Raw genomic sequence first — 15064 nt, 5'->3', positions numbered from 1 at the left:
TGTACAAGTACACAGCTGCATAATGTCTTTTAACTTCAACATGTCCCGTTTACAGCTCGGAGTCAGAGTAGAGGGAGTGTAAAGTCAGTCAGCCCTACCCTTTAACTGGTTCAATCACAGTAGCTCCGGTGTAGTCCTCTCCACCTTCTGTTTTCACCACAGGCATCACCAGGTCATGCTTCATCGCCTAGCAACACAGATGATTAATGCACATCTCAGTCTATGTCACCAACTCCAGAACTACCATGCAAATTATATTTTTAAAACAACAATTGCTGTTTTATTTGATATAACAAAATAACAATAAGAGTAGAGCTTCGGAGAATACATTGCCTTTGCACTATACAGTAGAGCATCCTGTATAAAGAGCCCAAAGTTCATCATCTTTCTTACAAATGTCATGTACATACTTTACCAAGTAAAACATTACCAGAAGGTTAACAAGTGTTACTAAATAAACTGACAGCATCGCTAAAGAAACACCAGGGAAGATAACAAAAGGTTTGTTCAAAGGTGTAGGCTTTTTAGAACAAGAGATAGAATGTAGGAAATAAAGAGGGAAAAAAGCTCCAGAGATTAAGGCCTCAGCAACAGTACATGGCTGGTAATGGTGCAGAAATTCAATATGAAATGACGAACATGCTGTGGTGCCTCAGGAAGACTAAGGGTATCGTCAAGGATGCCTGCCACCCTCGCCATTCTCTTTTCTATCTTCTGTTGGATTAGGGTGTAGAGTTGTTCAGTTTCTCACAAATTAACCTTCCTATGCTTGCTTGCATTTTTATATAATCATCAATATATGTAATAGTTCAGTGAATTTTTCAGTAATTAAGATACAGTTGCTTCTACATTTTCAGAGAAACTTCTTAGTTTTCAGTAGCAGGGGTCACAACTTGAACCTGGTTATTTTATAGGTTAAATGTTATCACTGGGATTTTAGTTATCTCTAGTCTGAGAGTGAGACGACCGTGACTGTGTTTTCCTTTTCTTTGTTTTCTCAGCTTTTCTATTCATTCTTCATTCTTGTAATATTTAATAAAACAACTGTAAGCAACAAGTTTTATGCCTCATTCTTGACTTCTGAAGAACCCTTGAATCACAAGCACAACAGGATCATACACTTCTGAGAAAAGAAGCTTGAAGCCCAGATGACCAAACTTTAAAAAAAGTTTCTTCCCAGAACCATCAAAACTTTTTAACATCTGTGGTGCTGCCATGTTTGTGGACTCTTAATTCTATTGCCATTTCAAATGCTGGTGTAGTCACTTCAACACTTTCTATTAAGACCATAAGACCTTATAAGATATTGGTGAGGCCTTGCAGTATTGTGAGCAGTTTTGGGCCTCTTATAAAACCATAAGATATAGCAGCAGAATTAAGCCATTTGGCCCATTGAATCTGCTTCACCTTTTCAACGTGACTGATATATTTCCCTCTCGGCTCCAATCTCCTGCCTTTTCCCCATAACTCTTCATGCCCTGACTAAACAAGAATCAATCAACCTCTGCCTTAAGTATACCCAATGACTTGGCCTCCACAGCTGCCTATGGCAATGAATTCCACAGATTCACCACTCTCTGGCTAAAGAAATTCGTTCTCATCTCCATTCTAAACAGACACCTCTCAGTTCTGAGGCAGTGCCCTCTGACCCTAGACTCCCCCACCATAGTAAACATCCTCTCCACATCCACTCTATTTAGGTCTTTCAACATTCAATAGCTTTCAATGAGATCTTCCTCATTCCAATGAGTACGGGCCTGGAGCCTCAATTGGTCCTCATATGGTAATCCTTTCATTTCCAGAATCATTTTCATGAACCTCCTCTGAACCCTCTCCAATGTCAACACATCCTTTCTTAGATAGAAGCAAGGATGTGATGTTGAGGCTTTATAAAGCACCGGTGAAGCCTCAGTTGGAGCATTGTTATAAGTTTTGGACCCCTTATCTTAGAAAGGATGTACTGAAACTGGAGAGGATTCAAAGGAGGTTCATCAAAATCATTCCAAGATTGTACGGCTTGTCATATGAAAAGCGTTTGATGGTTCTCAGCCTGTATTCACTAGAATTCGGAAGAACGAGGAGTGAGCTCATTGAAACCTATCAAATGGTGAAAGGCCTTGATAAGAGAGTGGTGAATATGTGGAATTCTTTGCCACAGGCAGTTGTAGAGGCCAAAGTCTTTAAATATATTTAAGGCAGAGGTTGATAGATTCTTGATTGGTCGGGGCATGAAGGGATCTGGGGAGAAGGCAGGAGATTGGGGCTGAGAGGAAAACTGGATCAGCCATGATGAAATGGCAGAGCTGACTCGATGGGCCGAGTAGCCCAATTCTGCTCCAATATCTTGTGTTTTTATCAGGGGCTAAAACCTGCTCACAATACTGCAAGGCCTTATAAAGCCACAACATTTACATCCTTGCTTTTATATTTTAGTCATCTCAAAATGAATGCACTTGCCTTCCTCACTAAAGACTCAACTTGCAAATTAACCTTTAGGGAACCCTGTACAAGGAATCCCAACTCCCTTTGCATACCAGATTTTTAAATTTTCTTCCCATTCACAAAATAGTCTATGTTTCTATTTCTACAAAAGTGCATGAGCATACACTTCCCAACAGTGTATTCCATCTGCCACTTCTTTGCCGTTTAACTCCTAATCTGTCTAAGTGTTTCTGCAGCCTCCCTGCTTCCTCAAAAACACCTGCTCATCAACCTACCCTTGATTCTTCTGAAAACTTGGCCACAAAGCCAACAATTCCGTCATTCAAATTATTAACATATATCATGAAAAGAAGTGGTCCCAACACAGATCCCTGTGGAACATAAATAGTCACCGGCAGCCAATCAGAAAAGGCTCCCTTTATTCCTACTCCTTGCCTCCTGCCAATTAGCCAATGCTCTATCCATGCTAGTATCTTTCCCATAATACCATGGGTTCTTTATTAAGCAGCCACATGTGTAGCCCCTTATCAAAGGCCCTCTGAAAGTCCAAGTACACAACATCAACCAATCCTTTTTCTATCCTGCTAATTATTTCTTCAAAGAATTTCAATAGATTTTTTTCAGGCAAGATTTTCCCTTGAGTGAATCATGTTGAGTTTGGCCTGTTTTATCATATGCCTCCAAGTACCCTGAAACCACATCTTTAACAATCAACTCCAACATCTTCCCAATCACCAAGGTTAGACAAATTGGCCTATAATTTCCTTTCTTGCACCTACCTCCCTTCCTGAAGAGTAGAGTGCCATCTGCAACATTCTAGTCCTCCAGAACTATGCCAGTGTCGCCATGCCTCTGGCGTCAACCTAGCATGCTCACAATTTACTAACTGTAACCCTCAGAGTTAACAAATTTGAATATAGAAGAGTAAGGGTCTCAGTACAAGTAACTGTGGTGTTAACTGTTCAGGCTAACAAAATGGCTTCTCTGTATTGTTATAATGAAATGACTTCTCTGTAATGTTACTTAATGCTGTAATGGGAATGTTTGGGTCATAACTGAAGATAAGGGGGGAACTAACCAATGGAGAATTGTTATGCTATCTTGTATCTGTGAGCTGAGAAGGAACTTGCGGTCTTTTTCGGGAGGTGAGCGAGGAGGGCGAACGTGTGAGGAGTAGACAGTGGTTCCAGGGTGGCGGATACTGGAATTATTTGGCGGTTCGGACAGTGGCCGAAGGCTCGGAAAGTTGTTCTGGATGGAACCGGAGGCGTGAGCTCCAACATATTAAAATATTATGTGCACAAACTGATCAACTTACTGATTTGGCGCCTTTAGGTTATCTGTTTCTACTAACCCATCACTAAGAAATAACTATAAAGTTGTAATTACTTACTCACCTTTGGTGTGTTGTCTGATATTTGTGTTGCGAGCGTGTACTGGAGGGGCATTACACCGTATTTACACCGAAGTATCACACTATGGCGTGGCGACAGCGGTTCACCCTAGGCGAACAGGGGTAAATTGGGGGCACGGATTCTACGGAAGGAAACCTCCTACATTCCAAAGGTGGAAACCTACGTGGTCACGGGGAGAACATGCAACCTCTTTACAGGACTGTGGGGAATTGAACCTGGGTTGCTGGTGCTGTAAAGTGTTACTGCTAACTGTTAAACTACCACGATGCCATAGTTTGAATGGTTTTCTGTCTCTGATTGCAACGCTGAGTTCTTGAAATGATCTGTGGACCTTATCCTAATTTGCACTGCGTTGTTTATTTGGCTGCACTCTACTTGCTGCCCTTCCCAAGCTCCTGGTCAGTAACAAATGGTGTAGGTCATTGTCTTGGACATTTTTATTGTGATTGCAAGCCCCTGTTGGGACACTGGGAATGCAGAATACAGCGAGTCAGATTTGCTTGTTCAATGGCAAGACTGGCGGTGGGGGAGCTGCAATGCCCCCACTGTTGCGCGGACAAGGCCCTCAAGCCTCGGGCTTGCCTGTTGCGGCCGCTGGGGTAGGAGCCCCTGGAGCTGGCTGTGTGCCACTGCATTCCGTCCTGGGTTGAGGCCTGGCCCCTCCCGTCAGTGCTGCCCTCCAGTGTTCACATGGTGGAAGCCAAGCCGGTCAGCGTTTGTTTGGAGCTGAACTCGCACGAAATGAAAACCGCTGCGGATGGTTCTTGCAGAAACGTGGCTCCAGGACAGCTTCCATGCACCATCAGTCTACAGGCCGTGACACTCAGGGACCTGGGCTATATTTTTTGTAACTATGTTTTTCTACTATCATAGTTATGTGTTATAATAACCAAGTGATGTATGTGACCGTTGGAAGTGTATTGCAGCTTGCCTCCAGTGGAACAGTGTTTCATTTGGCTGTACAGGTGGCCCCCGTTTCTCGAACGTTCGCTTTACGACAGCTCGCTGTTACAAAAGACCTACATTGGTACCTGTTTTCGCTAACCAAAGAGGATTTTCGCTTTTATGTAAAAAAGACACCCGCTTTATACGTGTGTTTACCCAAGAAAGACTACCATGACCGTGAAGCCTTGTGCGGGCAGTTGTGTGCGCATGTGTGTACGTGCGTAGGTATGTAAATGTCGATCTTTTTTCTCCAAATCGATTTTGGCTCGCTGCCTTCCGGATTCTGATAAGTGAAACTACACTGTACGTACAATATTTCTACTTTATACAGGCTGTATATTTATCATATCATTCCTGCTTTTACTATATTTTTGAGTTATTTTAGGTTTTATGTGTTATTTGGTATGATTTGGTAGGTTATTTTTTGGGTCCGGGAACACTCAAAAAATTTTCTCCCATTTAAATTAATGGTAATTGCTTCTTTGCTTTACGACATTTCAGCTTACAAACGGTTTCACAGGAACTCGCTACCTTGGATGATCATTAAACCTGAACTTGATCACCAGTCTCAGTGGCTGTGCCCCTCCCTATCTCTGCTACCTCTGACCTTCAGCTCGCCAATTCTAGAAGTGTGGATTCAGACCAGCTCAGTGCCATCAGTCAGGGTGCTTTGCGTGAAACTCACAGGGTAAACATTATGCAGTAATAATAAAAACAGTGATGAGTGCAATACAGCAGAATAGTGCAAAGATATTCATGTACTCTGAAGCACTGCAAACCAGGAGCAAAGTTTGATCCGTCCAAGCACCGCTCTGATTTGGAAAGGTCGAGTACGAGCCAGTGTATCGAGGCAGCAAGGCCGGGGCTTGAGTTCGGAGGGTGACCCAGTACTTGGAAAATTTAAACAACGGGCCAGGTGAAAAGGCAAGGTGTCAGGACCGGAGGCGAGGGTCCAGGACATTTTACTCTGCACTCCTCAGCGCTGAGGCTGTGTTGTGCCCCAACCGCTGTGGGTTCAGTGACTGTGAGCTTCGCAGTGATCTGCCCCTGTGTGATGGACTAAGACTGAGACTACGGGCCCACTCCTGCTGCTCCTAGCTTTGGGTTTATGGACTCAATTCCCTTTTGAATCCTGATGCTTGCTTTATTGTTTGCATGATTTGATTTGCTTTTCTCTCTCTCTGCACATTGGTCTTTTTTTTTTAAATTGGGTTCTTTCAGGTGTCTTGTTTAGTAGCTGCCTGTTAAGCAGAAGAAACTCAAAGCTGTACGATTTATACCTACTTTGATAATAAAATGAACTTGGAAAAAAAATAAAACCGTATCCTTAGAAAGAGGTGACGTTTTCGGAAAGTGTAGAATCCTTGCGGGTAGAGTTAAGAATCTGCAAAGGTAAAAAAAAGACCCTAACGGGAGTTGTATACTGGCCTCCAAACAGTAGCAAAGATGTGGGCTACAAATTACAACAGGAGGTAGGAAAGGCAAAGGGGCACTGTTACAATAGTAGATCAGGAAAATCAGATTGGTGTGGAATGCCTACAAGCAGCTCGTGGTTGAGCCCTCTAGGGGATCAGCTATTCTGAATTGGGTGTTCTGCAATGATCTAGAATTGATCAGAGAGCTTAAGGTAAAGGAACTCTTAGGAGACAGTGACCATAATATGATCAAATTTGAGAGAAAAATCAGACATATCAGTATTACAGAGTTAAATCAGAGGAGAGCTGGTCAAAGTTAATTGGAAGGGGACACACACGAATGACTGCAGAACAACAATGGCTGGAATTTCTGGGAGTAATTCGGAAGGTACAGGATAGATACAGCCCGAAGATGTAGTAGTATTCTAAGGCAGGATGGCACAACCATGGTTGACAAGGGAAGGCAAAGCCAACATAAAAGCAAAAAGAGGGCGTATAAATAAGAGTAAAAAATAGTGGGAAGTTAGAGGACTGGGAAACTTTTCCAAACCATCAGAACATCCTCAAGACTGTGTCTACCATTGAAACATACAATGGAATGCATTGTTTGTGTCAATGCTTTGATATACATTTGACAAATAAAGTTAATCTTCCTTTGTCTTAAATCTTTCTCCAAGTGCAATTTCCTGAGAAAATAATATTGCTAATTCACCTTTACAGTTCAAATTTAGGTTTTAAACTGGATGTTATAAAAATGTATGCGCGCCTTTCTCTAAAATAATTATCAAGGTTAAATCGTTCATACCCAATCTGTTATACAAATTGACCATGGAGTTAATACAGGAGAAATTCTCATTATATTGAGAATCCTTATTATTTTAATAATCACAGTTAAACTAATGCTTAATTTAAAAGCATCATTTGGGAGTCTTGCAACACACACAAAATGCTGGTGGAACGCAGCAGGTCAGGCAGCATCTATAGGGAGAAGCGCTGCCGACGTTTCGGGCTGAGAAGGGTTCCACTAGCATTTTGTTTGTGTTGCTTGAATTTCCAGCATCTGCAGATTTCCTCATATTTGGGAGTCTTACCTGTCGGAGCAATTGAGAAACTACTTTGATTTGCTGCCCTCGTGAGAGGAGGTAAGGGAGAGGGACTCCTGTTACTCTTGCCATCTCCATGTAGTTAATGACGCACATCAACTTCTCCAACAGCCGTAAGGGCAGGTAGGCATCCTTCAGGCAGTAAACAGCCAGCCGCCTTCGTGTCTGCTCGTTACCATTCTAAAGCAGACAGAATGAGGGTGGGGAGATGAACAAGGGGTAAAGGAAAGGTGCAGGCAACAAACCAAATTAAACCAGCTGATGCCTGCAGTGCACAGGTCAAAACAAACTTCTACAAAATTTTACAAAATTCACAATTTTAAGTCAGGAAATAATTAAACTGTAGCTCAAAACAAATTTGACTCAATTTTATGATAGACTCATAATTTCTGGATGCGTCTGTTCTACCGCACTCCTCCGTTCAATGTGCAAGTCATACCCTGGATTTCCCGCTCTCAACCTTCTCCCAGCCTCCCCACCCCCAATCAACCACTATGTGAACTTGTTTTTAAAGTGGACCATTCATGAAGGGCGTAGAAACATCTTGAGCAAATGTCGGACAACTGTTCATTGAAAGACAACGCTACCCAATTGAAACTAAGTTAAGAGGAACCATTCAGGGGAATTTCTTGCCACCAACAGATATAAAATTCATTCTGAGGAACTACGTCATGAATTGACAGAGTGAGGTGTCACAGCCTCTGTTCCTCATTCATCATCAGGCATGTCTAGCCCTTTGGTACCTGCAGGTCCGTGATAATCGAATGTTGAACGTCTTCCTTCTGTTCCTGCAGGAAATGGAAACTCACAGCATTGAGAGTGTAGGACCGCAGTTTGTAGTCTCGTAGTAACACCTAAAGTAACATAACACCTCAAATAAGTCAATTAGCAACCGTCAATTAGAAAAAGACTTCTTGCTTAGACCACAAGATGTTGGAGTAAAATTAGACCATTTGGCTCAACAAGTTTGCTCCACCATTCAATCATAATTAATTTCTTTTTCAGCACCCTGCAACCCTTAACCTCCTTAGGAATCAAGAACCTATTGCTCTCTGCCTTAAATATACCCAATGATTTGGCCTCCACAGCCTTCTGAGAAGATTCGAGCCAAGTTTATACATCACTTGTACATAGAAATATAGTGAATTGTGTCTTTTACATGAACAACTAGTGTGCTGAAGGGCAGCCCTCAACTGTTGCCAAACATTCAGACACCAACATAGCATGCCCACAATGCTTGGCAGAACAACACTGAACACAAACATCACAACAAGTAAACAAGTCTCATTTCTCTCTCACACCCACATACATACAATAGGATTTTAGCCCCAGGACAGGCAATTTACTTCGTCCTCCAGTGGGGAAGCAACAAATTTCAGATTTGATTGTCAACAAGGTGGAGATGTTATTTCCCATCCACACTTTCCTGGTGAGGAAGCTGAGGATCCAGTTGCAGAGGGAGGTGTCGAGGCCCAGATTCTGGAGGTTTTTGATCTGTAGGAACGATTGTGTTAAACACTGAGCCCTGTTGGTCCACAGCATAAAAAAGCTTGGGAATCCCCTGAACCAGACCATAGCCCTCCATCTATGTGTTCAACAGAACTTCTCTGAAATGGGACGCAGTCAAACCACATCACCACTTCCACGGGCAGCTCATCCCACAGCATCATGGCTCATTCCTAATGGCAGTGGTCATTGAGGGATACATGCTGCCTAAAGTAAGGCTGTTCTTTGAATAGCACCAATAGGAATGGGTTTTCTTAGAGGTGGGGCAGGAGGACTCATTATCATTTACCTCATATTTTGCTGTCCATTTACACTACTATCGTATTTTAACATATTGCAATGTACTGCTGCCACAAAACAACAAATGCCACAACATATGTCAGTGATATTAAACCGGATCCTGATCCTGAGCTGCAGATGGACATCGCTCTCAAAAAGGAGCTTCTTTCAACCACGCAGTTCTCATTGAACACTGCAGTGTCATTGCAGGTTTACACGCACAATTCCTGCACTAGGCTGCAACATTGGATAGATAATGAGCCCATGAAACTACTTCAAACATGCAATGTGTGGAAAGAGCCTTTGGCTTTCACTGCTAAATGGTCAATTACTAATCAAATTACCAGTAACATAACAAGGCAATTCTCAGGTAGGAGGAGCAACATCTCATGTTCTGCCTGGGGAGCCTCCAACCTGATGCCATTAACACCGATTTCTTTAATTTCTGTTAACTTCTCCCCACTCCCCCACCACTTTTTTTTCTATTCCCATTCTGGTTCTCCTCTCACCCCTTCGTTTCTCCTCAGCTGCCCATCACCTCTCTCTGGTGCCCTTTCTCCCATTGTCCTCTCCTATCAGATTCCTCCTTCTTCAACCGTTTATCTTTTCCACCTATCACCTCCCAACTTCTTATTCATTCCCCCACCTCCACCCACCTTCCTCCTTCACCTTATTTCACCTGTCATCTTGTACTCCTTATGCCCTCTCCCTCCCCACCCCCCAATCTTCTTATTCTGGCTTCTTCTCCCTTTCTCTCCAGTCCTGACGACGTAAAATGTCAACTCTTTATTGCCCTCCATTGATGCTGCCTGACCCGAGTTCCTCCAGCATTTTCTGTGTGTGGCTCCAAATTTCCAGCACCTGCAGACTCTGAACACAAGAGATTCTGCAGATGCTGGAAATACACACACACACACACAATGTTGGAGGAACTCAGCAAGTCAAGTTGCAGATTCTCCTGTATACCGAACCTCACAATTCTGCCCCTTTGCTCCAAACTGCCCAGTGAAATTGAAAACTCTGGAATATTTAAGCACCTGGACTGGGTTTCCCCTCAGCCACCTAAGTCGAAGAGGACACAAGGGAGGGTGATCTCTTAATTTCAAGTCAAAGTCAAAAGCCAGGTCACGGTCTCTTCTCGCTGCTGTCATCAGGAGACTTGGGTCCCACACCATCAGGTTCAGGAGCAGTTATTACCATCAGGCTCCTGAACCAGCGTGGATAACTTCACTCACCTCAACACTGAACTGATTCCACAGTGACTCTCTTTCAAGGACTCTACAACTCATCTCAGTATTATTTACTTATCTTTGATAAGCTCATTGGTGCTCCGTTATCCACAGTTATTAACCTCACTGACGCTGTCAGTGAGAAACAGGGAGTGATGAAATGTTAAGTATTTGCAACATAATGTAAAAGAATGATAAGGGCTCACATAAACTTGAGTATTGTAAATATGTTGTAATTTAAAAGCAAGAATGCTAAACATCATCTGTATAGAACCATGCCCTGATCTGATCAATGTTTGATTTTTGTAAGTAGCACCAATGATTGGTCTAGATCTAAGGGTCGGGGTACATGCAGATTGAATGGGATGAGTCTGAAGTTTAAGACATTAAAATATGACAAGTCAAAGAAAATTTATTATCAAAGTACATATATGTCACCATATATTACCCCAAGATTCATTTTCTTACAGGCATTCACAGTAGGACAAAGCAATAGAATACAATCAATGAAAAGCTAACACAAACCAAGACAGACAATGCACAAAAGACAACTGAAAAAACAAAAAAGGCAAATAATAAGTAAAGATTAGATTTATTTGTCACACGTACATTGAAATATACAGTGAAATACGTTGAGCTACACAATCTGAGGATGTGCTGGGGACATCCCACAAGAGTTGCCTCACTTCTGGCACCAACATAGCACATCCACACTTACTAATCCTAACCCGTATGTCTCTGGAACGTTGGAGGAAACTGGAGCACTCCGAGGAAACACACAGTCACAAGGAGAATGAACAACTCCTTACGGACATCGAACGAACTTAAGTTAGTCCCCTCTGCCTGTTCATGATCTATATCTCTCCACTCCATGAACAGCCAGAGTTCATGATGCATATTGCTACCAACAACATCACAATCAGGTCTTATTTGACAGATGATGGAAATTTTGTGGAAACAACACACACACATACACACAGTGCTGAAAGAACAGGCAGCATGTATGGAGAGGAATAAACAGTCAGCATTTTGGGCCGTGACCCTTCATCAAGACTTTCATTGACTTGTACAATGTGAAATTTGTTGTTTTATAGCAGTAGTACAGTACAAAGACATCAAAAAGGCTTAGCTAGAGTGGATGTGGACAGGAAGCTTCCTATAGTGGGGGAGTATAGGACCAGAGGGTACAGCCTCAGAACAGAAGAACGTCCCCTTAGAATAGACATATAGAGGAATTTCTTTGCCAGAGAGTAGTGAATCTGTGGAATTCATTACCACAGTCACGGGTGATATTTAAAGCAGAGGTTGATGAGTTCTTGATTAGTAAGGGCGTCAAAGATTATGGGAAGATGGCAGAACTGGACTGAGAGGGATAATAAATCAGCCATGATCAAATGGCAGAGCAGTCTCAAATCGGCCAAATGTCTTCATTCTGCTACAGCCTTATGGTCTAAAATTACCACAAATCAGAAAACAAATAGTGCAAAGAAACAAGGAATAATGGGGTAGTGTTCATGGATCATTCCGAAATCTGATAGCAGAGGGGAAGAAGCTGTTTCTAAACTATTAAGTGTGGGCTTTCCAGATCTCATACCTCCTCCCAGACAGTAGTAATGAAGGGTGCACATGTAGGAAAAGGGATGGGTTCCTGATTTTAAGTTAAGGGGAAAGATCAAATGGAACCTTAAAGACAGTAATATCTAGATTAACACATTAATAGGTGTAGAAATAGGAAGTTAACTCTGATAGGTACAGTGGCATGCAAAAGTTTGAGCACCCCGGTCAAAATTCTATTACTGTGAATAGTTGAGTGAGTAGAAGATGAACTGATCTCCAAAAGTCATAAAGTTAAAGATGAAACATTCTTTTCAACAGTTTAAGCAAGATTAGTGTATTATTTTTGTTTTGTACAATCTTAAGTGAAAAAAGGAAAGGAGCACCATGCAAAAGTTCGGGCACTCCAAGAGATTTGAGCTCTCAGATAACTTTTACCAAGGTCTCTGACCTCAATTAGCTTGTTAGGGCTATGGCGTGTTCACAGTCATCATTAGGAAAGGCCAGGTGATGAAAATTTCAAAGTTTTATAAATACCCTGATTCCTCAAACCTTGTCCCAACAATCAGCAGTCATGGGCTCTTCTAAGCAGCTGCCTAGCAGTCTGAAAATGAAAATATGTTGATGCCCACAAAGCAGGAGAAGGCTTATAAGAAGATAGCAAAGCGTTTTCAGGTAGCCATTTCCTCAGTTCGTAATGTAATTAAGAAATGGCAGTTAACAGGAACAGTAGGGGTCAAGTTGAGGTCTGGAAGACCAAGAAAACTAGCCAAAAGAACTGTTGGTACAATTGCTAGAAAGGCAAATCAAAACCCCCGTTTGACTGCAAAAGACCTTCAGAAAGATTTAGCAGACTCTGGAGTGGAGTGGTGGTGCACTGTTCTACTGTGCAGTGACACTTGCACAAATATGACTTTCATGGAAGAGTCATCAGAAGAAGACCTCTCCTGCGTCCTCACCACAAAATTCAGCGTCATAAGTTTGCAAAGGAACATCTAAACAAGCCTGATGCATTTTGGAAACAAGTCCTGTGGACTGATGAAGATAAAATAGAACATTTTGGCCGCAATGAGCAAAGGTATATTTGGAAAAAATAAAAGGGTGCGGAATTTCATTAAAAGAACACCTCTCCAACTGCTAAGCACAAGGGTGGATTGATCATGCTTTGGGCTTGTGTTGCAGCCAGTGGCACGGGGAACATTTCACTGGTAGAGGGAAGAATGAATTCAATTAAATACCAGCAAATTCTGGAAGCAAACATCACACCGTCTGTAAAAAAAGTTGAAGATGAAAAGAGGATGGCTTCTACAACAGGATAATGATCCTAAACACACCTCAAAATCCACAATGAACTACCTCAAGAGGTGCAAGCTAAAGGTTTTGCCATGGTCCTCACAGTCTTCTGACCTAAACATCATCGAAAATCTGTGGATAGACCTCAAAAGAGCAGTGCATTCAAGACAGCCCAAGGATCTCACAGAACTAGAAGCCTTTTACAAGGAAGAATGGGCGAAAATCCCCCAAACAATTGAAATGCTCTTAGCTGGCTACAGAAAGTGTTTTCAAGCTGTGATACTTGCCAAAGGGTGTTGTTACTAAGTACTGACCATGCAGGATGCCCAAACTTTTGCTTCGGGCCCTTTTCTTTTTTTGTTATTTTGAAATTGTAAAAGATGGAAATAAAAAAGTAAACTTGCTTATATATTAAAGAAATCTGTCATCTTTAACTTTATGCCTTTTGGAAATCAGATCATCTTTTACTCGCTTAGCTATTCACAGTAGCAGAAATTTTGACCAGGGGTGCCCAAACTTTTGCATGCCACTGTATGGTCAGACAGATGGTGTACAGAGGAGGGCTTGCAATTAATGAGGCATTGGAAACTATTCTTGAGGGAGCTGTATCAGGCCAGACATCATTAAACAAAACGGAATTTCCTCATCAGGTTTTTCGTACTGTGTGAAGAGATCTTTAACTTAGTTGTCAAGGTGTTGGGCACACATAGATAACAGCACACAGGAAAAAAAGGTGCAAAGATTGGGAGAGATTAGAAGGAAACAGACTGACTTAAGGCAGGACCAGACAGAGAGAGTACAAGGTCTAAAATGATATGCACACAAAGTGTGAGAGGAACTCAGCAGATCAGGCAGCATCTAAGGAGAGGAATAAACAGTCATTGCTTCGGACCAGGACCTTTCAACAGGACTGTAAAGAAAGCAGGCAGAAGCCAGAATAAGGTGAGGGAAGAGAAGGATTGCAACCTGGCAGGTGAGAAGTGAAACAGCTGGGAAGTGAGAGGTGGAAGATGTAGAAGATGGGTGGTGAAAGGGGGAGGCGAGAGGTGAAAGATGGGGTTTTATACACACTGTTAATCTAAGGGAAGTATGAAACAAAGATGCAAGCTTCAGGGGCTATCAATCGCATAGGACTAAATTGTAATATCATTAGCAGGCATTCGGGTACACCAAAAAAAAGTATGGATTCTAAATGCTCCTAGGACGGGTAAGAAAGGAAAAAAAGATTGGTGGACAGTGTTAATAAAGAACAATACAGCCGAGTTTGGGAGAGAAACCACCTTGGAACAGTCAGGGACAGAACGGAGATGCTTACATTTAATAAAAAAACAGAAGGATGATCATGTCACTGGGACCCCACTCTACAAGCTGGGGAAGAACAGAAAGACATTGAGCAGCACATCTAGAGAAAATGTAAATATGTTCAGCTTTATCCATCTCTGCACGACCCAGAGTGGGTCTAAACTAGGGACAAAGACCAGAGCTCTCCCCACCATTAAGTACATTTACATGGGACACTCACAAGAGAACAGCATCAAGGACCCCCACCATCCAAAACCATGCCCTCATCTCACTACTACCATCAGGAGGGAGGCAACACACCACCACATTCAGGAACAACCCAACAACCACCAGGTTCCTGAACTCACGTGGTTAAGTTCATTCATCACTTCTCTCTGAACTGATTCTATGATCTATAGACATACTTTCAAGGACTCTTTACAACTTGCATTCTCAGTATTATTTTTCACTTGCAGTTTGTCTTTTGCACACTGACTGTTTGTCAGTCTTTGTCAACGCATAGTTTTTTTGTAAAGTTTTATTGTACTTCTTTTTCCCTGTAAATTCCTGCTAAAAAAAATTAATCTCAACATACGTGAGAG

General features: G+C 42.2%; 1 protein-coding gene across 4 annotated transcripts in view; it reads right to left on the bottom strand.

Annotated features, from left to right (window-relative positions):
* Positions 1-15064, bottom strand: part of pold1 (polymerase (DNA directed), delta 1, catalytic subunit) — a 228747-nt gene that overhangs the window by 149865 nt on the left and 63818 nt on the right. For all 4 annotated transcript variants that reach the window (XM_073033971.1, XM_073033969.1, XM_073033968.1 and 1 more), the window contains exons 12-14: positions 8064-8174; positions 7309-7500; positions 99-187 (exon numbers count right to left, since the gene is read on the bottom strand). In XM_073033971.1, the coding sequence (XP_072890072.1) occupies positions 99-187; positions 7309-7500; positions 8064-8174 (392 nt within the window). The remainder of the gene's footprint in view (positions 1-98; positions 188-7308; positions 7501-8063; positions 8175-15064) is intronic.

The sequence above is a fragment of the Hemitrygon akajei genome, chromosome 31 (genome assembly GCF_048418815.1).
Source record: "Hemitrygon akajei chromosome 31, sHemAka1.3, whole genome shotgun sequence".
In the NCBI taxonomy this organism is placed as follows: domain Eukaryota; kingdom Metazoa; phylum Chordata; class Chondrichthyes; order Myliobatiformes; family Dasyatidae; genus Hemitrygon; species Hemitrygon akajei.
This window is presented reverse-complemented; position numbering and strand designations above follow the sequence as displayed.